General features: G+C 43.4%; 1 protein-coding gene across 1 annotated transcript in view; it reads left to right on the top strand.

Annotated features, from left to right (window-relative positions):
* Window positions 1–23,703, top strand: part of grid1a (glutamate receptor, ionotropic, delta 1a) — a 54,954-nt gene that overhangs the window by 3,330 nt on the left and 27,921 nt on the right. The window contains exons 4-9 of the mRNA XM_053633652.1: window positions 7,723–7,926; window positions 8,239–8,550; window positions 8,598–8,721; window positions 10,516–10,721; window positions 15,835–15,888; window positions 22,723–22,896. Coding sequence (XP_053489627.1) covers window positions 7,723–7,926; window positions 8,239–8,550; window positions 8,598–8,721; window positions 10,516–10,721; window positions 15,835–15,888; window positions 22,723–22,896 — 1,074 coding nt within the window. The remainder of the gene's footprint in view (window positions 1–7,722; window positions 7,927–8,238; window positions 8,551–8,597; window positions 8,722–10,515; window positions 10,722–15,834; window positions 15,889–22,722; window positions 22,897–23,703) is intronic.

Below are 23,703 nucleotides of genomic sequence, written 5' to 3'. Positions count from 1 at the left end.
TCACTACCACCATCATCATCATCACCACCACCACCACCATCATCATCACTACCACCACCATCATCATCATCATCATCACTGTCACCATCATCATCATCATCATCACCGTCACCATCATCATCACCATCATCATCATCATCATCACCATCACCATCATCATCACTATAACCATCATCATCATCATCATCACCATCATCATCACCCCCACCATCATCATCATCACTGTCACCATCATTATCATCACCACCACCATCATCGTCACCCTCAGCATCATTATCATCACCCTCACCATCATCATCACTACCACCATCATCATCATCACCACCACCACCACCATCATCATCACTACCACCACCATCATCATCATCATCATCACTGTCACCATCATCATCATCACCATCACCATCATCATCACTATAACCATCATCATCATCATCATCACCATCATCATCACCCCCACCATCATCATCATCATCATCACCGTCACCATCACCACCACCATCGTCAGTACTATCATCATCACCACCATCAACCTCATCATCATCACTATCAATTAACTGCGAATTCTAAATGCAACAGAACTTATTGAAGGGCTTCTCAGCAATTGGGGGGTGCTTATGCATGCCAGTGTAAATTGGAGAAATGTTTATCTTTAAGTGTGTGTTAGAATTGTGTTACTAAATGAAAAATAACACACCAGTTTAAAAAGACAGATAAGACGTGTCTATCAGTCGCTTCTTCTCTAATGTGTTTAGAAGAGCACTTCACTTTATACCGCCCGGTGATCAGTAGCAGTTACAGCGATGTGTTTCAGACGCCTTAAAACATTTCAAAATCCGCCTCAACTCTTTCATGTTTATCCTTCCATAAAAAGCAAGTGCACACTTCATACTTGCTTACACATACACGCCCACGTGCTGTGAGAGTGGATAGAAACGCAGAATGAGCCAGGGCTGCTCTGTTCTTCACTGTTGATTTGGCGAGAAACTCCCAGTATGCCATTCTGCTGCACCTCCGTGGCGCTTCACACGGCTCCGTGTTTTAGCCGTGCGTTATCTCTGAGGCTGACATTTTTCTCAGCTCCGTGTTGCCTGTCGAACCCTGTCAGTGCACAGCAGGAGGGAAAAATGAGCTCCGGTGAGAATTATTTCCGTCTGCGCTCAGGTAGAGACTCACAGCTGTTTATTCACTCGCATAATGTATGGTTGTCTTGTAGAAATACGACTCTGTATACAGGCTCCGTCACTAACACCAAACACCCTAAAGGCTTTTTATCATTGCTGGCGACTTCAACCACACACATCTGAGGAAAGAAATAAACAGCATGTTTTTATTCCAGCTGGGCTATTGCTTTATAGTTACAATATTCCTGGAGATGCGTTCCCATATCAAGATCTCGTGATATCCCAGAAGCAACTCCAGGAACCTTGGAATAGTTTATGGATGGCAGCTTAGTCCCAGATGTATATTCCTGGAGATGCATTCTCATATCAAGGTCTTGTGATATCCCAGAAGCAACCACAGGATCCTTGGAATAGTTCGTGGATGGCAGCCGATCACCTGAAACTTAGTCCCAGATGTATATTCCTGGAGAGGGTTGGATTTGGTAGAGCGGTGGCTGTCCAATAATCGTAGGGTTGAGCGGTTCGAGTCCCACGTGACTCCACATGCCAAAGTGTCCTCGGGGGAGACATTGAACCCCAAGTTGCTCCCGATGGCGAGCTAGCGCCTTGGTGTGTGAGTGTGTGTGAATGGGAGAATGAGAACCAGTGGAAACGCTAAGGTTAAAAAAGCGCTATATAAGGGCAGACCATTTACAATAACACTATGAGGCCATACTAGAACTTTCTGTGCTGCTAACCTATAAAAACCAACTAAAAGGTCATGAAAATCATTAAAGTTCAAAATTCCACCCTGAGTATTCCTTTTTATAATTAAATCGTGAACTTCAACAGTGCCCAAGAGTCATTTTGTTATTAAATTCTGAGTCAGCTTTTTAGTTTAATCCTCTTTTCATCAACATATTGGTCTATTTTCTGTTAACTTTGCTTAACAGTTTCCTGCATTACCCACAATGCCATTTGACTACCTGCTGGTAGCAGTGGTGATAGTGGTGCAGTTGGCTTTAGCACTTCCTTCATCTCTACCTAAAGAGAGAGATGCTTATGGTCAGTGGGAAAAGAAGCTCTTATACAATTGTTTGTAGGAGCTAACAGCCAAACCTTACCGACGTCCCCCTTGTGACACCTCTGTGGGACACAACTGCTCAACGTCTCACAGGAATCACAAAAATACAGCACCAACCAACAAATTAGCACCAGAATCACTAAACACATCAGTAATATTTCAATATCAACATACGTACAATGTGTTTCAGGGTGGGGGTTCCCTGCAGGGTTGGTCTGATGTTTAAAGATCCTGGAGAATGCACAGACTTGGTGGAGTTTGCATTGTCTATCATTGGATCCATACCCAAGAAGACTTAATCACCCAAACCTAACCAGCGACGCAGGCTGAGTACTGCAGTCCGCTCACTGCTCAAAGCCTGAACGGTCTGAAGTTAGCAAACGCCCTCATCAAGAGAGACTTACAGAACTGTTGTTATAAAGGGCAAAGAATGCAAAGAATGATAGCTGGTTGTCCAGAACTATCCAAAGGTTCCTGGAGTTGATTCTGGGATATCACAAGATCTTGATATTATTTATTTATTATTATTATTTATTTTATTTGTATAGCGCTTTTACAATAGACATTGTCTCAAAGCAGCTTTACAGAAATATCAACATGGTATACAGATATTAAAGGTGCAAATTTATCCCAACTGAGTAAGCCACTGAGTGGCGACGGTGGCAAGGAAAAACTCCCTAAGATGTTTTAAGAGGAAGAAACCTTGAGAGGAACCCGACTCAGAAGGGAACCCATCCTCATCTGGGTAACAACAGATAGTGTGAAAAAGTTCATTATGGATTTATATGAAGTCTGTATGGCCTTAGGAGCAGCCGTAGTCCCAGCAGTCTGGAATTAGAGAAGATTTGAGCTCCATCCAGAGGCAGAAAGGATCTGGATCTCTAGTATCTCCATAAATTCATGTGGGGCTCGGCGAAAGGAGAGAGGGAGAAAAAAGATTATTATGACTGCGAAGTAGTAGAACAGAATCTAGTCAGGGTAGGCTTGAGTAAACAAATACGTTTTAAGCCTAGACTTAAACACTGAGACTGTGTCTGAGTCCCGAACACTAATAGGAAGACTGTTCCATAACTGTGGGGCTCTATAAGAGAAAGCTCTTCCCCCTGCTGTAGCCTTCACTATTCGAGGTACCGTCAAATAGCCTGCATCTTTTGATCTAAGTAGGCGTGGCGGATTATATAAAACCAAAAGGTCGCTTAGATATTGTGGCGCGAGACCATTTAGTGCTTTATAGGTTAATAAAAGTATTTTATAGTTAATGCGAGATTTTACTGGGAGCCAATGCAGTATTGATAATATCGGTGTGATATGGTCGTACCTTCTAGTTCTATGAGAATGCATAACAACCATCCATCAACCATAACAACATGTCCATCAGATACCCTGCCATCCAAATTGAAATGTGAGTGTCTGACAGGGAAAAGGATAGGATGAGTTCAGTGTCATGAGAAAAGCAGTGGTAAACCCTTGAGAGAGAATTTCTTCACTTAGAGAGTAGGAATAGAAGGAGAATAGATCTGGATCAAGTGCTGAGCCTTGTGGGACACCATTTGAGTGTCTGCATAGAGCAAATATGGATCCCCTTTATGTCACCTGATCTGACCATCCCTCCAGGTAATTCATGTTGGGTCTCTAATTCCTAGGCTCATGAGAATGGATGGGTGAGTCTTGCAAATGAGAGTGTCAAAGGCTGTTGAAAGGTCAGAAAGGATCAGAACTGATGGCTGGTGTAGCAGCATGAGCAGCCACAAAGGCTATTTCTGTGGATTGCGTTGCCTCAAGGCCAGACCGGTTAGGATCCTGAAGGTTGTTTCGGGTAAGAAATAAAGGCAACTAATTGTATACAGCTCATTCGACAACTTTAGGTGGAAAAAAAGTAGAGATCGTAGTGTAGGTAGTTTTGATTATCTAAAGTGTCTAGTATGTGCTTTTTCAGCATATACTGTATAACCCTTGCTGTCTTGAAGGCAGTTGCTACCTGACCAGATGCTGTGGGATCATTTTAGAAGAAGAAGCCTTTATTTGTCACGTGTACATTACAGCACAGTGAAATTCTTTTTCCTTCATGTCCCAGCTTGTTATAAAGGTGGGGTCAGAGCGCAAGGTCGCCCATGATACAGTGCGCCTGGAGCAGAGCGGGCCCAACAGTGGCCCTCTTCCTGTTGGTTATTTATTTGCACGCAGCAGAGCGTGATCGAGGTGAACATGGTCTCCTGTGTAACACTGCACTGCTGATCATTATCTAAATTACAGCAGAATGCTGAAGGTTACCGAGAGTCAGGAAGAGTTCTTAACATCATTTTAAAGTTTCAGACAGAAGGACCAGTCAGCAGTAGCCAGCTCTCTGCTTAAGATGCACCTGTGCTGCCACTTTTCATTGAAGTTTTCACTTTATAGCTTATTTGCTGTTTTTGCGGGAGGGTTTTATTTTTGCATTGTAAAGGGAAGTGAGGCGAATCTGTTTTGCTCGTTCTTTGAGTTGGGGTCTTTCGGGAGCTCTGTGGCAGATTTTCTCTTTCGCCTTGAATTGATTTTGCCATAAAGAGACATACAGAACAAACAATTTCCCTGTGTCTGTGGGAAATAAGTGCGAAAAGCCTCACGTCATATTGGTGTAATGGGAGTTGGCTTGCACTATCTGTTATATTGTTGGTCACATATCAGTGAAATTGTATAATGGTGGATGGAAGCTGGATTACAGCTATTACAGGTATGCGTCTGGCTGTATCGCATTAAGTCTGACCTTGGTCTGATAGAAAAAGCTGAGTAGTTCACATCTGGAACAAATAGACGATTCCATCCTGCCATCCTCAGGCCTAAATGTTCTTCCTCCATCCTTATTGATCAACTGCTCTATTCTATATATAACTGCTCTGCGCTATTGATCTATCTAAGTAAAGTTACTTATTGTAATGAACTAATAACATTATACTCCAGTCATAATTACTACATTGATACATCTCCTATACATAAGGGGCAGTGGTGGCTTAGCGGTTAAGGGTCTGGGTTACTGGTCAGAAGGTCGGGGGTTCAAGCCCCAGCACTTCCAGGGTCTGGGTTACTGATCGGAAGGTCGGGGGCTCAAGTGCCTTGGGCCCTTGACCAAGTCCCTTAACCCTCTCTGCTCCAGGGGCACTGTATCATGGCTTACCCTGGTGTGCTGGGGTATGTGAAGAAAAGAATTTCACTGTGCTGTAATGTATAGGTGACCAATAAAGACTGCACGCTGTCAACTGTACTTTTTCATCGAGGCAGAGATGAAGACACTTTCCACGATCTATGGTGGGGAATTCTTTATTTTTCTAAATATAGTTTGCTTCATGTGGTCACTAATGAATTCAGGATGATTCTCTAATTGTATCGTCTACTTGATATGTGAATCTGGTATACATCTTGAGAATGCGATGTTAGAAAGATATGAAAGCTGATTATGCTAAGTAGCTTGTCAATTATTGGTGCACTTGGACTCAAAGGTCTCAAAGAAATTCTGACCTCACAGGATGGAAAGACAATTGTTCAGCTAGCAGGGGGAGGCAGAATTAGTTTTCTGAACAGTTCTGTGTTCAGTGTGTGTGTCAAGCACAGTGCCTGGTTGCTCTCACTCTGTGTCTGTGTGTGTGGGCGGGGGGGGATGGGGGGTAAGCTGAGAGGAGTGGTTTTTAGTCTACTCTGGTCCCTCGACTCTCTTTTCACGCGTATCGACCCCGCTGTAACCCCTGTGTCCCAGTGTGTGTGTGTTCACTCAGCATGACACTCTTCATGGCCTTGCTGCACAGACCTCCTGGTGATGCTGTAGACATGTGGCAGCAAAAGCACTAAGACCGAAACGTCCTGCTGATACGAGCGCAGTTACGGCTTTCACTCAGGCTATTGACCTTTTCAGTGCGAGCGTTTCATCTGAAATTTATTAAATAGTTATAAATCCAGGTTCTAAAAAGTTAAACCCGTGGAGTGTATTAACTGTCTGCAGGCTCTAATCTGTCTCGGTCTTTAACTTGTCTCCTGTCTCTGTCTCCAACACTGTCTGCAGTCCAGAACTCGTCCACAGTTACTAATCTTTGTGTAGTCTCTAACCCGTCTCCTGTCTCTAACTCGTCTCCTGTCTCTAAGCCGTCTCCTGTCTCTAACTTGTCTCCTGTCTCTAACCTGTCTCCTGTCCCTGTCTCCAACACTCTCTGCAGTCCAGAACTTGTCCACATTTACTAATCTTTTTATAGTCTCTAACTCATCTCCTGTCTCTAAATTGTCTCCTTTGTCTAAATTGTCTCCTGCCTCTAACTCGTCTCCTCTCTCTAACTCGTCTCCTGTCTCTAACTAATGTAACTCATCTCCTGCCTCTAACTCGTCTCCTGTCTCTAACTCCTCTCCTGTCTCTAACCCGTCTCCTGTCTCTAACCCCTCTCCTGTCTCTAACTTGTCTCCTGTCCCTGTCTCCAACACTGTCTGCAGTCCAGAACTTGTCCACATTTACTAATCTTTTTATAGTCTCTAACTCATCTCCTGTCTCTAAATTGTCTCCTTTGTCTAACTTGTCTCCTGCCTCTAACTCGTCTCCTCTCTCTAACTCGTCTCCTGTCTGTAACTAATGTAACTCATCTGCTGCCTCTAACTCGTCTCCTGCCTCTAACTCATCTCCTTTCTCTAACTCGTCTCCTGCCTCTAACTCGTCTGCTGTCTTTAACCTCTCTTGTCTCTATTCGATCTCCAGTCTCTAACCTGTCCCTGGACTGTACCTTGTCACGCCATGTTTGGAGCTCAGTAGGAAGGAGTTTATAGCCTAAAAATATTTACTAAACAACTACAGTAGAGCTATCGACTATATATAGAGTGTGTACATGTAGCATTTATCTACAAACACGGATGTGGTTTAGAATTAGTTGATACCCTATATAATGTCAGTCATGTGACAGGTTTGTAGAGTGTCTACAGTGGGCTATACCAATAAGGTTTTAGCAAAAAAATTAATTTATAATAATCCCATTAAGAGTGGCAGCAGTGTAATGGACTAATTAATCACAGAATGAACACACTCCGAGAAGTAAATATTCTGCAAATATATTAAACAGCAGTGCTACTGTTGACAATTAACGATTTTTTTCACCATAATCCAGACAAGCCAACTCGACTATGGTGAAAAAAATCGTGCAACTCAACTTGCACAGTTTCCTGTCTCTAACCCGTCTCCTGTCTCTAACCCGTCTCCTGTCGCTAACTCGTCTCCTGTCGCTAACTTGTCTCCTGTCTCTAATCATCTCCTATCTCTAACCCGTCTCCTGTCTCTAACTCCTCTCCTGTCACTAACTCGTCTCCTGTCTCTAACCCGTCTCCTGTCTCTAATCGTCTCCTGTCTCTAACTCCTCTCCTGTCACTAACTTGTCTCCTGTCTCTAACCCGTCTCCTGTCACTAATCGTCTCCTGTCTCTAACCCGTCTCCTGTCTCTAACTCGTCTCCTGTCTCTAACTCATCTCCTGTCTCTAATCGTCTCCTATCTCTAACCCGTCTCCTGTCTCTAATCGTCTCCTGTCTCTAACCAGTCTCCTGTCTCTAACCAGTCTCCTGTTGCTAACTCGTCTCCTGTCTCTAACCAGTCTCCTGTCACTAACCAGTCTCCTGTCACTAACTCATCTCCTGTCTCTAACCAGTCTCCTGTCACTAACTCGTCTCCTGTCTCTAACCCGTCTCCTGTCTCTAACCCGTCTCCTGTCTCTAACCCGTCTCCTGTCGCTAACCCGTCTCCTGTCTCTAATCATCTCCTGTCTCTAACCAGTCTCCTGTCGCTAACCAGTCTCCTGTCGCTAACTCGTCTCCTGTCTCTAATCGTCTCCTGTCTCTAACCCGTCTCCTGTCTCTAATCGTCTCCTGTCTCTAACTCCTCTCCTGTCACTAACTTGTCTCCTGTCTCTAACCCGTCTCCTGTCACTAATCGTCTCCTGTCTCTAACCCGTCTCCTGTCTCTAACTCGTCTCCTGTCTCTAACTCATCTCCTGTCTCTAATCGTCTCCTATCTCTAACCCGTCTCCTGTCTCTAATCGTCTCCTGTCTCTAACCAGTCTCCTGTCTCTAACCAGTCTCCTGTTGCTAACTCGTCTCCTGTCTCTAACCAGTCTCCTGTTGCTAACTCGTCTCCTGTCTCTAACCAGTCTCCTGTCACTAACCAGTGTCCTGTCACTAACTCATCTCCTGTCTCTAACCAGTCTCCTGTCACTAACTCATCTCCTGTCTCTAACCAGTCTCCTGTCTCTAACCCGTCTCCTGTCTCTAACCCGTCTCCTGTCGCTAACCCGTCTCCTGTCGCTAACCCGTCTCCTGTCTCTAACCAGTCTCCTGTCGCTAACCAGTCTCCTGTCGCTAACTCGTCTCTTGTCTCTAATCGTCTCCTGTCTCTAACTCGTCTCGTGTCTCTAACCAGTCTCCTGTTGCTAACTCGTCTCCTGTCTCTAACCAGTCTCCTGTCTCTAACCAGTCTCCTGTCGCTAACTCGTCTCCTGTCTCTAATCGTCTCCTGTCTCTAACTCGTCTCCTGTCTCTAACCCGTCTCCTGTTGCTAACTCGTCCCCTGTCTCTAACCAGTCTCCTGTCTCTAACCTGTCTCCTGTCGCTAACTCGTCTCCTGTCTCTAATCATCTCCTGTCTCTAACCTGTCTCCTGTCTCTAACCAGTCTCCTGTTGCTAACTCGTCTCCTGTCTCTAATCGTCTCCTGTCTCTAACTCGTCTCCTGTCTCTAACCAGTCTCCTGTCTCTAATCGTCTCCTGTCTCTAACTCGTCTCCTGTCTCTAACCTGTCTCCTGTCTCTAACACATCTCCTATCTCTAACCCATCCCCTGTCTCTAACTTGTCTCCTGTCAGTCTTTATCCTGTCTCCTGTCTCTAATCTGTCTCGGTCTTTAACCTATCCCTGTCTCCAACACAAGTCCTGGCTGAGATTGAGGCTTAAGAGTCCAGAACATGACTAAGCACCGAGAATGGAAGTACAGATATAGAAACCTCAGATCATCATGAGTGTGAATGCTACTGCGATGTTTCTGTTTATTGTCTCTGAGATGTAAAGATGTCTAGAGCCTGGAGCGATGAGAAATCTGGCTAAGTAGTCCACACTACAGGAGGGTTAATGATGAAAAACTAGTGGAAGTCACAGAGGTCTGAATGTTTATAGTCATTCTTTGAGGACTCATTTGCATTCCTCCCTCCTTGAGCGTGTGTTCGAGAGTGTGATCGAGTGTATGTTGGAGTGTGTGATCATCCTCTTGCTTGTGTGTAAAGTGCTGCGGTGGTTCATAAAGCCGTGTGCTGCTTCGTTAACCATCAGATAGACAGGAACAGGGTGACGGGAGCGAGTGAGTGACTCATGTCTCTACCTGCTTGTTATTCAGACTTTCACCCCCTGTCCACCGCTCTGAGAGATCGAGCATCAAATTGCATACAGTAGATTAACTGATAGACATGTGGTGGGATTGAAGCAGTCTGATACAGACGTAGAGATCTGACGGCTGAGGGGAAAAATCCTGCCTGAACTACTTTACTTTTCTTTATGAGATTAATTTTTAAAAATAACCGCGTGATTTTCAACAGCGTCAAAGATTTATTTTGTAATTAAATTATAAGTGGACTTTTGAAATTGATCCTAACTCCTTTCAACTCACTCGTCAGTTTAGTTAATGGTTTCCTACGTTACGCATGATGCCGTTCGACTGCGTGCTGATAGTGGGGCTACCGAAAGAGAGCGATGCAGCGGCACTTCAGTCTAACAGTCTCTCCTGTTGTTCGTAATAGTAGTATCTGTTTTTCTGCTGTCACTCTGTCTTTGTACGGCGCATTAAAAGGCTAGCTAAAGTGTACACCTTATGTCCACGGGCAATAATAAGCACTTTGGCATCTGTAGTTCTCAGTTGCCTGGTAACAGTGTTCTCATGAAGTGTGAGTGTCGTGTGTCCGAGGAAGGACAAAATCACAGTTTCCTCTCGAGCACACTACACCACATGGACAGTGTAAAATAATTGTTGTTTCTGTCTTCTGTATTGCCCATTCAGGTTACAATGTCATTATGAATTGTCAAGAGGGTTTTCTGTTTTTATTAAAAAATTTTCCTTTATTTGAATAAATGTGCGCAAGACAAACCCATATACCCCGCCTTGTGCCCCATGCTCCCTGGGATAGGCGCCAGGTTTTCCCTGTTACCCTGAAAAGGATAAGCGGTATAGAAGATGGATGGATGGATGGATGGATGGACAAACCCATAATTTTCTGACAATAAAGTCTGTTTCTCTCTCATTCTGTCTGTTTGTCCCTCTCTCTCTCTCTCTCTCTCTCTCTCTCTCTCTCTCTCAGATGTGGGCGGATTAAAGGCGTTTCTGGATCAGGCATCTCGCACCGGGTTGGACGTGTCTCTGCAGCAGGTAGAGCGGAACGTCTCGAAGGTTTTCCTGACGCTCTTCAGCACGATGAAGACAGAAGAGCTGAACCGTTACAGAGACTCTCTGAGACGTGCCATCTTACTATTGAGTCCGCGTGTCGCTCACGCCTTCATCAACCAGGTGAGCACTGATACACCAATCACACGCCTTCACCAACCAGGTCAGCACTGATACACCAATCACACACCTTCACCAACCAGGTCAGCACTGACACACCAATCACACGCCTTCATCAACCAGGTCAACACTGATACACCAATCACACGCCTTCACCAACCAGGTCAGCACTGACACACCAATCACACGCCTTCATCAACCAGGTCAGCACCGATACACCAATCACACTCCTTCATCAACCAGGTCAACACTGATACACCAATCACACGCCTTCACCAACCAGGTCAGCACTGATACACCAATCACACGCCTTCACCAACCAGGTCAACACTGACACACCAATCACACGCCTTCACCAACCAGGTCAGCACTGATACACCAATCACACGCCTTCACCAACCAGGTCAACACTGACACAAATCACACACCTTCACCAACCAGGTCAGCACTGACACAAATCACACGCCTTCACCAACCAGGTCAACACTGACACACCAATCACACGCCTTCACCAACCAGGTCAGCACTGACACACCAATCACACACCTTCATCAACCAGGTCAGCACTGATACACCAATCACACACCTTCATCAACCAGGTCAGCACTGATACACCAATCACACGCCTTCACCAACCAGGTCAGCACTGATACACCAATCACACGCCTTCACCAACCAGGTCAGCACTGATACACCAATCACACGCCTTCACCAACCAGGTCAGCACTGATACACCAATCACACGCCTTCACCAACCAGGTCAACACTGACACACCAATCACACGCCTTCATCAACCAGGTCAGCACTGACACACCAATCACACGCCTTCATCAACCAGGTCAACACTGATACACCAATCACACACCTTCACCAACCAGGTCAGCACTGACACACCAATCACATGCCTTCATCAACCAGGTCAGCACTGACACACCAATCACACGCCTTCATCAACCAATAAGACAAGCAGTATTGCATGTGTTGTTGAGATACCAAAGTCTGATGTGGTTGTTGTAAGAATAGGGGTCCTGGGATGAGTTTGAGGCAGTTTTTATGATCACAGCAGAAGTTCATCGGAAGTGTGACTTTACAATAACTGTGTGAGATTATTTACAGCAGCACGAGGTTCATCATAAGACTTCTCTGAACTGCAGAAGCAGGAGGAACAGAAGCAGGGGTAGAGCTTGATGATAAAGGCAGGCAGGTCTAGAGGTTGACGAGAGCCACAGCAGGGGAACCGTGTCAGGATCTGTCATCAGCAGGGTTCATGTACTTCTCAAAAGAGAGAAGGAACAAATGATTAGGTATGTTTTTATCCTGCTGTGGTTTAAGATGGTGGACACTGTGAGAGAGTGCTAGCAGGGGCTCTGGAAGGTCTAGGACAGCATAACTAAAAGGGAAAGCCAGAATGTAACACGGGCATGAGGGAAGCTTTGGAACATAAAGCAGTCTTTGCCCACGAACCCCACTGGTTCTGTTCTATTTAACAAAATATACAACTGAACGAACAAACCCGAGACTGTGTCTGAGTCCCAGTCACTAATTGGAAGGCTGTTCCATAGCTGGGGGAACTCTGTAGTAAAAAGCTCTGCTTTTTATGTAAACAACAGTTGAGATCATACGTTTACTTGCAGAGTCTGCAAAATGTTAATAATGTATACAAAAATAAGAGGGATAATAATAATCCCATGTTGTTGTTTATTTAATCCTGCCCTGAATGAAGCTATTTCACATAACATATGTTTACATAAAGTCCACAAGACACAATAATAACTAAATTTACACAACCGAACCAGTTCAGAAGCAGTTAAACCGTCCACTGTTCTTCAGAAAAATCCTCCAGGTCCTGCACATTCTTTACTTTTCCAGCATCTTCTGCATATTTGACTCCTTTCCAACAGCGACTATATGATGTCCAGATCCATCTTCTCACACTGAGAATAACTGAGGGACTCGTACACGACTATTACAAAAGGTGCAAACATTCACTGATGCTCGAGAAGGCAAGGGGGGGTGTAAACTTTTGAACAGGATGATCAGTGTATTATTTTGTCTTCTGGGAAACATGTATATATCTGATGTAGCTTCTGACAGGCGGGACTAAAAAAAAAAAAAAAAAGAACTTTAAATAAAATAAGAACAATTTACACTGATCATCCTGTTCAAAAGTTTACACCCCCCAGCTTTTAATGTAGTTTGTTGTAGCTTATGAATAGCAGTACTAAATAAAAAGCAAAATGCGATTTTTATGATACCTCTGATTATTGATTTTAAAAAAAGTCGTATGTAAACTTATGTAAAACCCCGCAGCTTTATTATTTTTTTTGTTTTATCAAGATGGCGGAGCATAATCCGACCAAACTTTCACTCGGGTACTGTGAACCAAGACTATTCAGTGCTTTACACGTCAATTTATAGGTATTTTAGAATCAGTAGAGCATTTTTACTTGGAGCCGTGATATCAAATAGGATTGATGTGATCAGAACTGGTGCTTGATTGTGGACCTGCCAGAACATTATGACATCAAGGCGTTAAAGTTGTCCAATCTAGCATTAACTAGTTTTTCCAACATCGCATCACGTGACGATGATATATTTCTTAGACTCGCAGTGTTTCTGAGATAAAGTACTGCAATAAGATGACATTTATTTGAATGAATGATTTCAACTGAGTTGAACTGTATGTACAGCAACTATGGTCACTGGTTTATAGGCAGCGCAGGCATTTAGACTCATTTAGTCGTTAGCTGTGAATAAATTAGAGGAATAAATTACAGGACTGTGCTGTTACTCTCATACCCCAGAGTTTCCAGTGCACACTATTCGAACACGCGGAACGTGCGAGAGCAGTGAAACCGTAATACGTCCGTTCATCTGATCGAATGAAGCATGAGCGCATCGTGAATTAAAATACACAAACCCTAATAAAGTTCGAGCGTTGCGTTCACTTTTTGCAAAATGAAGTACACTTGACGCGACCGACTTCAAGGCGTAATCGTTGTGGGGTTTTTTGTTTTTTTTTGTACAATTAACGTCCGAGTCTATCACACTTTAACCGTGTTTAATCATTACCGTGGCGGTAAGTGCACTCGTGTGCGCTGTGGTATAATCACGTTCAGTGTGCTTTCGGTGAGCTTTTCATTTATTTATTTATTTATTTCCTCCGCTCGGTGCATGTTCTTCAGATTCGTCAGAGATGAAGAGAATTCTGTAGTATGACTTGATTTGATCGGAGTGAATTCTAATAAGCAGGGTTCTGTAAAGATGTAAAGAAACGTAGCTCGGACGCTCTCCCGAGTCATCGAGATGCCACTCAGATGGAGAGCAGAAAAGTGGCGTAATGGCTGAAGAGCTCTTAGGATTTGATTTACCGTTTAGATTTTTCCAACGGCTGGGGGTGGAGATGGAAGGGATCGGTGTAACCATGGCAACCTTATATTTAGCATAAAAAGGTCTGAATGTGAATTAGCCTGAGCTCTGTGTGTGTGTGTGTGTGTATATGAAATCGATCATTTCCATTTTCTTGATCTCTACAAAACCGAGAATGAGCTCACGCTAGGACATGCCCTCAAACGTCCCCGAATCGATCCTCACCCGCAATCAGGAACCACAGCTATCGTTGTTTTGGGCGTTTTTTTTTTTTTGTCCATGGAACAGTTTGAACACTAAAGCTGCTTTTATTTTTGTTTATGCAACAAGCTCAGTCAGGCCGAATGAAACACATCGTCCACCGCTTGCCGTGTTTCTCCCTAACGTGTGCTAATCGTGCATTAGATTACTGTGGAGAGAAATAATATTCTCCCGTTTAAATGGGCTTCTTTTCACAAGGACGGCGATTCCTACAGTTAATTAGGGAACGATCTCCATACTCTCCGTTCCAGCACTTCTATCTCGGGACATATTCGCGAACAGCGTAGACACTTTAAACGTTAACCGGAAAAAAAAAAAAATTCTCCCGGATGTAATGTAACGTAAACCTTCGACGCCGCGTACGAGGCAGGAAGAAAGAAGAGCGTGCGTTTTATTTTTCCGAGCTGAGAGGCTCCGGAAAACGTGACGTCATCACCGGTAAGGGAACACAGCGAGTGGGAACGTTGCGGGAACGTTCCAGTGCGATTGAGGCAGAACTTTAAATGGCCGCCTCGCCCAAGATGCACCCGAGGAACCTCTGTCCTGAAGATGTCGGGAAAATTGACAAAAGTTACAGCTTTATACAGACACTGGAGACTTACAGAAACATTTACACACGTTGCATCAGTTCATATGGGAAGTCTAGCTAGTGCAGTGGAGGCTCAGTGCTTAAAGGCTCTGGGTTATTGATCAGAAGGTCAGGAGTTCAAGCCCCAGTACTGCTGGGCCCTTGAGCAAGGCCCTTATCCCTCAACTGCTCAATGTACTGTAAGTCACTGTGGATAAGAACGTCTGCCAAAAATGCCATAAATGTAAATGTAAATAAGCGCCTTGATATAAACCTTTGATTTGCAGCTGCACTACTGTCAAAACTCCTGACCAATCAGAACGGAGAATTCAACAGCGCTGTGGTGTAAAGTGGTTCACAAAAAAACCGTGCGTCTCAGTACAGAAGAACATCAGCACCGCCCGCAGTAATCAGCGCCCCTTAAGGGCCAGGGTAAACGGTGCGCTTGCTTCTCAGGTGTTCTGTTCCACGTGGCAGCCTTGTACCGACCGGCTACATGCACTTTCACGTGCTCTACTTCTGATTCTGGAAATGAAAAACGTGCTTGATTCTGAGAACCTGACACACTGCGTCACGGCATAACCTGTTTCCATGGAGGTTCAGGAGCCTTTGTACGTGTTTTGCATGGAGATTTCACACACTTTATCAGAAACGCGTCTGTGACCTGAGGCAGAATCCAGCAGCTGAGTTATTAACATACCCTAAAATTAAACACACACACACACACACACACAGTGTTTTAGTTTAGAGGTAATGCATTCTCCTGTGTGTGTGCGTGTGTCATGTATTTTTTTTTTTTACATTTATTAATCTTTCTTTCTTGTCGGTTGTGCTCTCAGCAACTTGGTGACAACTTAATGATTTAACGTTTAATGTTCATTCTCTTTTTCTCTCTGTTGCTGTTTCTCTCTCCTCAGGCTGTCGAGACGAACCTCGCATCCAAGGACTCTCACTGGGTTTATGCAAATGAAGTAAGAGCAAACACGCACGCACACACACACACACACACACACACACGTCCCGCCAGCATAGAGAGCACGGTTACGTTTTTCTTTGCACTGTTCAATCGAAATTCGAAACTACGGTAGCGACACAAAGGGACACGCGGGTCACGTGACCTTCCTGCGATAACGTAAGTGAGAACGGAAACTTGTTTCACGGGACGATCCACAGGTGGGTAATCCTCCGTGGGTAAATCTTCTTTGTCAAATTGCTGTGGTATAAAAGGAAAAGGAATGAAACGACTGTGGATGTGGTCTAACAGGAAGATTAGCTAAATTAACTCAGGAAACTCAGGAAATCCTGCCCTGGAGTTGAGAATAACATTGTGAGTTGTTGAGCAGACAGTATATATTCAGCTGCCGTGATGTACTGCTAAATTAACTGTTAGTCAACCACTTCATGATATTACTAAAGCAAGCAAAGCCTATTAAAGACAACAGAGCCTGGCGATAAATGAATAAATAAATAAATAATCTCCAGGCACGAGCTTGGTACTGTTGGATATGTTTAAAGTGCGCCTGTTATGCTTTTTCAAATATTCCCTTTCATGTAGTGTGTTATATACGGAATTGTTTATGAATGTAAAAAGTCTGCAAAGTTTCAAAAATCAAAGCGCGCGACAAACGGAGTTACCGACCCCCAAACGAAGGAATCGATTCTGAACAGCTGAAACGACTCGTTAGTGATTCCAGACTTTACTTCCTGTACTAACCTACGTAGGTTTCTAACAAAAAGCCCCGCCTCTGGTCTTCATCGGCTGCTCGCTGACAGCGGTAGACCAATCACGACAGACTGGGGACGTCTGACCGATCAGAGCAGAGTATGCTCTCTGAAAGGAGGAGTTCAGAACGAATCTTTTAGAACGGATCATTTAACGAGTCGTTTGTGACACTTTGGGGAAATGGTAACGCCGCAGTTTAAATGACGAGCACGTTAAAGTGTTTTTTGAGCCCGGATGCGCGTAAATCTATCGTATGAGAACTTTAAAACAACATTAGGCACGTTTCAAATCCTTAATCGGTGCGCTTTCACGTAATTTAAAATCACTGTTATGAACATGTTTGAAAAGCTGAAATAGAGCATGAAGGAGTTTTAATACTTTGAGGCTGCGACAAAACTCACAGCAGGGGAAAACTTTAGAGTGGACTGCACTAATCGCAGTGAAGTAGTGGCTATTTTTATCTCTATATTTAACTCCACGATGCACAATCTTTCAGGTAAGACCTAAATTTGAACCCCCTCCCCCCTCATTGTTCTTAATTAATGGACTGACTCACTCCATCTGTACGCTGCACTAAACTTCCATCCTGTATTCAGGTCACTGTGCATATCATTTTTATTACAGCACCCAACACTTTAATAACATTTCATTAGGCGACGTCGTTTGATGTTTCGTTTTATACTTCATCTAGAAGCATGTTCAATTAGGTTGCAGTATTCCTCTGATCACTGTTTATTGGTAATATGATTAACATGTACCTGACCGCCATTACTCTAAAACAGTCACTCGTCTAGTAGTCTGCTCAACTCGTTCCTGTCCTTTCATCATGTTCAGAACGCATCTGAATGATTGGCGTCTAGTCGTCATCATTCACCGTTACTTAGGAACACTGTGTCTGCTTTCATCTCGCTCCTTCTTTAAAGTGCTCTTGAATTTTGCTGTCAGCCGAGATGTTAATTGGTGCAAGCGTCTCCGTTTTCCGCACGCTCTTTCATCACGCTGTGTATGCTTAGCTAAAAATAAATACGCTAAGTGCAGTTCTCAATTCTCAGTACTGTTCAGTCAATAAGACCACTGACACACTACTGATACACTACTGACAAATTGCTGACACAATACTGACACCATGCTGACACACTACCGATACACTGCTGAAACACTACTGACACTTATCCCCAATGAGCAAAGCAGAGGTGCTGGTGGCAATGAAAAACTCTCTGAGAAGATACGAGGAAGAAAGCCTGAGAGGAACTACTACTATTAACCCACTACTGCTACACTGCTGACTAAATAAAGCTATTTCGCATAACAGATGTTTACATAAAGACCATAAGACACAATAATAACTGAATTTACACAGACGAACCGGTTCAAAAGTTTACACACCCTCGATTCTTATTACGGTGTGTCGTTACCTAGATGATCCACGACTGTGCTTATGTTTTGTGACAGTTGTTCACGAGTCCCTTTGTTTCTCCTGAGCAGTTAAACTGCCCACTGTGGACGTTTGCACCTTTTTGTAATAGTCGTGTACGAGTCCCTCCGTCGTCCTCAGTGTGTGAAGATGGATCTGGACATCATATAGTCGCTGTTGGAAAGGAGCCGAATACGCAGATGCTGGAAAAGTAAAGAATGTGCAGGACCTGGAGGATTTTTCTGAAGAACAGCGGACGGTTTAACTGCTCCGGACAAACAAGGGACTCGTGAGGCATTTATGATGCGTCTTATTTGTTATTTTGCAGATTCTGTAAGGTATATGTAAACTTATGACCTCAGGATATGTATCACATCCTTCCAGCATTCATCCATGTATGCAAATCCACTGGATTAGGACACATGTATACAGTAGTAACAGTTTGGTACTCAGGATAGTCTGCTTCTCACCTACTTAATACGTATGTGTGGGATTGTATGAGTGTGTGTGCTCTAAGATTAGGGAGAGAAATGATTGGAAGGCTTCAGAAGATCGTACACTGCTACGTCTGTAACTGAGGCACACGCTGTCTTCAAATTTGTTAAATAAAAGCGTTGTCCTGGTAATTAAACGTGAATGTTAACGATAAAGGAAGGAGTGATGGTGCTGACTGTCACTTCATGCTGCCGTGTTATCAGTGATCTGAACATGAGCATTACAGCCTGCTCCCTCCATGAGTCGTGTGACGAACACTCGGTGTGTAGCTCGGAGCGGATATTGTGCACTCACGCTGATGAAAACGCTCAGAGTGCGCTGCCAGAGTGTAATCCTCACGATGGAATCCATTCAAGAGTGAGTAAGTCAAAGCCTCCATTGTGCTCACTGTGTACAGATCTTCTCCTGCCAACACGCTCTTCCAACATGGACTTTCACCAGACGCCAGATTCCCACTGCACGGCAACTCCAGGGATGTGATCGGATTTCCATTTCTACATTAGACTGGAACTCTGGACTCATTGATATCCGAGCTTAATGACCGAACAGGAGAGCACAAAGCCTGGCGTTTCCTTGTTCCTGCGATGGAGGATCCTGCAGTGATGAGGTTTTAAAAGGCTTACAAACACATCAGTGAAAAACAGGGCGGATTGAGATCTGAAAATAAACCGGAAAAAAGTAGGCTAGGTGTCTGGCTGCGTTTCTTCTCAGAGCTGCAGACTGTTTTACAGGATTATGCCGCTTTGCTGCGGGTCCTTTTCCCTTGCTACCTTACCAGGTGGAGCAAAGAGGTAATATTGAGTAGTAATGAAGGGACCAGCTTACAGTACACCAGATAGTCTCTTTCTGTAAATGTAGACCACCTTAAGGCCACATCCTAAACGAAATATTTTTTGTTTCCCCTTTTCCCACTATTTCAGTGCAATAAAAAAAAAAGAAGTAAGCCACTAGAGAGTGTACACTACCCTGATTTGATCACGAGTAGGGGTTTTCTTAGGCAGGACTTGAACATTTTATAAAACAGTGACAAAAACAATATGATTAAATAATTGCATGTATTATTATTATTATTAGTAGTAGTAGTAGTAGTATTTTATTATTATTATTATTATTACTATTATTTTTATTATTATTATTATTGTTGTTGTTGTTGCTATTGTTATTATTATTATTATTATTATTATTATTATTATTATTACTATTGTTGTTGTTATTATATTATATTATTATTATTTAATTATTACTATTATTAGTAGTAGTAGTAGTAGTATTTTATTATTATTAATATTATTATTATTTTTATTATTATTATTATTATATTATATTATTATTATTATTACTATTATTATTATTATTATTATTATTATTGTTGTTGTTGTTGTTATTATATTATATTATATTATTATTATTATTATTATTGTTGTTGTTGTTGTTGTTGTTATATTATATTATTATTATTATTATTATTATTATTATTATTATTGTTGTTGTTGTTGTTGTTGTTGTTGTTATTATATTATATTATATTATTATTATTATTATAGTAACAAGTAACGAGTGACGCTAACTTGAGACAGGTGCTGGATTGGGAATGTTCAGATCTCTTCTTGTTCTAAAACAGCGTAATGAAATGTATCCATTTAAATGTATTTATCCAGACAATGGATTTTTTTTTTGTTGTTGCCAGTCATTTAAATAAAGTCTGCACAACGAGGACACATTGTCTCTGCCGTGCACCACAGGTTAAAGATGAGAAATTACCTCATGTACTACAGGAGAAATAGATAGCTCAAGCTTGTAATCATCTTCTTCATTCTAAAGCTCATGGGGCTTTACAGAAATGAAATGGATTTTTTTTTCTCTCTCAAATTGGTAATTTCCGACGTCGAGCCACCAGCTAATTAGCTCCTATTGCACAGCGGCTAACAGCTTAGGAGGGTCAGGACTAACATCTGCAGATCTGCTTTCTCAAGTAGCGTCACACGGCGGCTTTACAGGCACTCACAAACACCTGCGTTCGCTGGACGTCGCTGTAATCGTAAGGTCGAGAGGATAACGGCATATTTGCATCGAGAGAGCAGAGGTTAAATAAGCCAAACGTGGAAAAATCAATTGTCTCATTTATAATAAAATCCCATCTTCTCAAGCCTTTATCTGTTGAAGTGCCTTCTTACGGAGATTTGCAAGCAGCTCATCGAACACTCAGTACAGGAAGTACGCTTTGTCCTCAGAGTTCCTATTATCTCCGAGCAGGATCAGGAGGATCGCATTTAAATTCCTCAAGATCCGACTGTACAGGAGTTTGCAGAGATGTCAATAAACCGCAATCCCGGCGGTTAATTCCATTAGACACCTGAGCTATGGGTCACCAACTAGGTCTGCCCCGACAGTACAGTCACACTAGCAAGTGGCAAGTTGCTTGAGTCACACTGGGTGTGGCCTGTCCGGGATTTTTAAAAAATTTTTGATTACAAATGTTAGCGGTTAGTTTTAAATATGTACTGTACATATATATATACTTTCTAAAACTAGCCAGTTAAGCACAAATGAAATAGCTCAGTGTGAAAACCGGTTGTTTGATTGATTTACGTTACGTGCTTGGCTTTTTTACGTCAGCAGATTAGCAAAGAAGGCTAATTGCGTGTGAGCTATGTGTACAGAGACGCCAACGGACTCGCGCCGTAAAACGCAACGGTAAACGGTCGGCACTTATATAGCGCTTTTCTAACCTCAGCGGTTCTACACTGGTTCTCATCTATTCACACACACCAACGGTAGCAGAGCTGCTACGCAAGGCGCTAGCTTGCCATCGGGAGCATCGGACCGCCGACCCGACGATCAGCGGACAGCCCGCTCTACCGCCTGACCCCCATCCGCAATGCGGTGACGTGTACCACTTTTACAGCTGGATCACATTCAAGCCAGTATTTAATTCTTAAAAAGCAATCCCCTGCTGTTTCTCATTGAAGAGATGAGGGCAATGCCGCATTGTTGCCTGCTACAAAAGAAGAAGCGGTAGCCTTCCACGTTATTTGACCGGCGTGATCGTGTTACGCTCTGGCACGGAACCCGCGCTGTAGTCAGCAGCTTTCCTGCATTCCGTCAAGCTTCCGTTTGTTGTTGTCAGCGTCACACCGGGCCTGTTTGGAGTCGTGATGCTTTTTAGATGTGAGCAGGATGGCGTGAAGGCTCCTCTGCGTCCTTTGGTTCAGAGACAATGACAACAGCAAAGACGTGTCTGAATCTGGAACCACAGGAACACGGGATCTCTTCAAGGACAAGATGAGTTTTCAAGGATTTGCCACAGCAGTCTGGATGTGCCGATGTACCGACGTCGCTAGTATTCTGAGCGTCGTTATGGACTGAGATTCTCGGACATGTCCCAATAAATAAACCGCACCTTTATTTCATCTTTCTTGTGGCGTTCCTGCCTCTGGTGCAAGAAGAACTGGAGACTTTCACAGCCGAATGTTTTTCTGGACCACTAGCCATTTCTACAGACAGTTTGGGATGTTTGGTTGAGTGAGAAAGCTTTTCCATAACCCCAGAACAGGAGCGCACTCTAGAAATCCCGTCCCACGTGAACACGGCAGGCTAGGGTCCGTTTCAGTCGAACTCCGCGTGTGAAATTCCAGCTTGCGTCCTGTTTCAGGTTCCGGTTTGGAGGATAAATAAAAATGACGTATTGCTTACTTTGTAACGTCACTCGTTCTCGTTCGCAGGGACGTGTACGGCGGGCGCGCCACGAGTTTTCTTAACGAAAGGAGGTGTTTATTGGACATTTTACGGAAGGAGTCTCCAGTGTCAGCGCTTTGTAAAGCTGTAACGTTCTTCAGGACAGAGGAGTTTATACTTCCTCGGTTCTCTCTAACAGTAAATGTAACTGTAAAGGGATAAAAAAACAAAAAAAGTCGTTCTTTTTTTTTGTTCTAGAATTGTTCGCAAACTGCTGTGGTATAAGAGGAATAAAAAACACTTCAGGGTGTGCGCTAATAAGAAAAGAATCAACTTTAAAGTGCTAATAGTAACTCTGCTACAATACACCGACCTGTTAGTGATTTATTTTTATTTTTTTATTCCATACTCATCACATTATGGACCATACAATCACTTTACATTGCTGTTTTTTAATTCTGCTCATGATGGAGCGTGTGTGTGTGTGTGTGTGTTCAGGAAGTGAGCGATGCTGACATCATGGATCTTGTCCACACGTCTCTGGGTCGTCTGACGGTCATCAGGCAGATTTTTCCCGAGTGGAGAAACAACAACGCTCAGTGCAGGAGGAAAAACCAGAGAGTTAAGTCACTGCTGTGTGAACCTCAAGAGGAGTACCTACACAGCCTGGAGGTAACACACACACACACACACACACACACACACACAGCACAGCACGGAGTACACCTGCCATCAGTTAATCTTGCCAGCTCACCCACATAAGTGCATTTTAAGAATCTGTGGTAAATCCCTCAATAAAATTTTTAAAAAACGCCGTTTCTTTGCGACACGAATAAAAAATTTAAAAAAGCCTAACATCCTGAAACGACTCTTTTTACCAGACGCCAAAACGTGGAATTTCCCCGTGTTCACTCCACGTGTTCACGTTGCACTCCACAGTACTGCGTAATGGCTCATAAGAATTTTAAGTGTTATTGTGGAGAAGTGGGAATTGTTTGCCCAGCAGGGGGCTCACACCAATCCCCTTCCCCCCCCATCACCCTGCTCACCAGCAGCTAAACACAGAGTCAAGATACTCTACACACAGAAACCCAACAGCGTCCGGACTCGTCTTCTAACAGACTCGCGCCCATACAATCATTCATTTCTTATATTTACAGTGTTTGAAAAAGTCTAAGGTCCAATAATTTCCATTCCACACCAGTGTACTGTGAGAAAGGGCTAGCTATCGAAAACACAGCTATTATTATTATTATTATTATTATTACTGGTCAAGTACTAAGAATTAGGAGTCATGCAACCCCTAGTGTGCGAGTGCTGTTTTGTTTCATAAGTCCTGCTTTCATTCGGTTTTCCTAACAGGAATGTACATTAATGATGTTCATAAACAAAAAGAAAGATTCTTTCAAGCCAGTTTCCTGTCCCACTATAGACACGCCATGCCCCCTAATCGTAGCTAAGCGAGCTAAAGTTAGCCCA

The sequence above is a fragment of the Ictalurus furcatus genome, chromosome 9, assembly GCF_023375685.1.
Source record: "Ictalurus furcatus strain D&B chromosome 9, Billie_1.0, whole genome shotgun sequence".
NCBI classification, from domain to species: Eukaryota; Metazoa; Chordata; class Actinopteri; order Siluriformes; family Ictaluridae; genus Ictalurus; species Ictalurus furcatus.
This window is presented reverse-complemented; position numbering and strand designations above follow the sequence as displayed.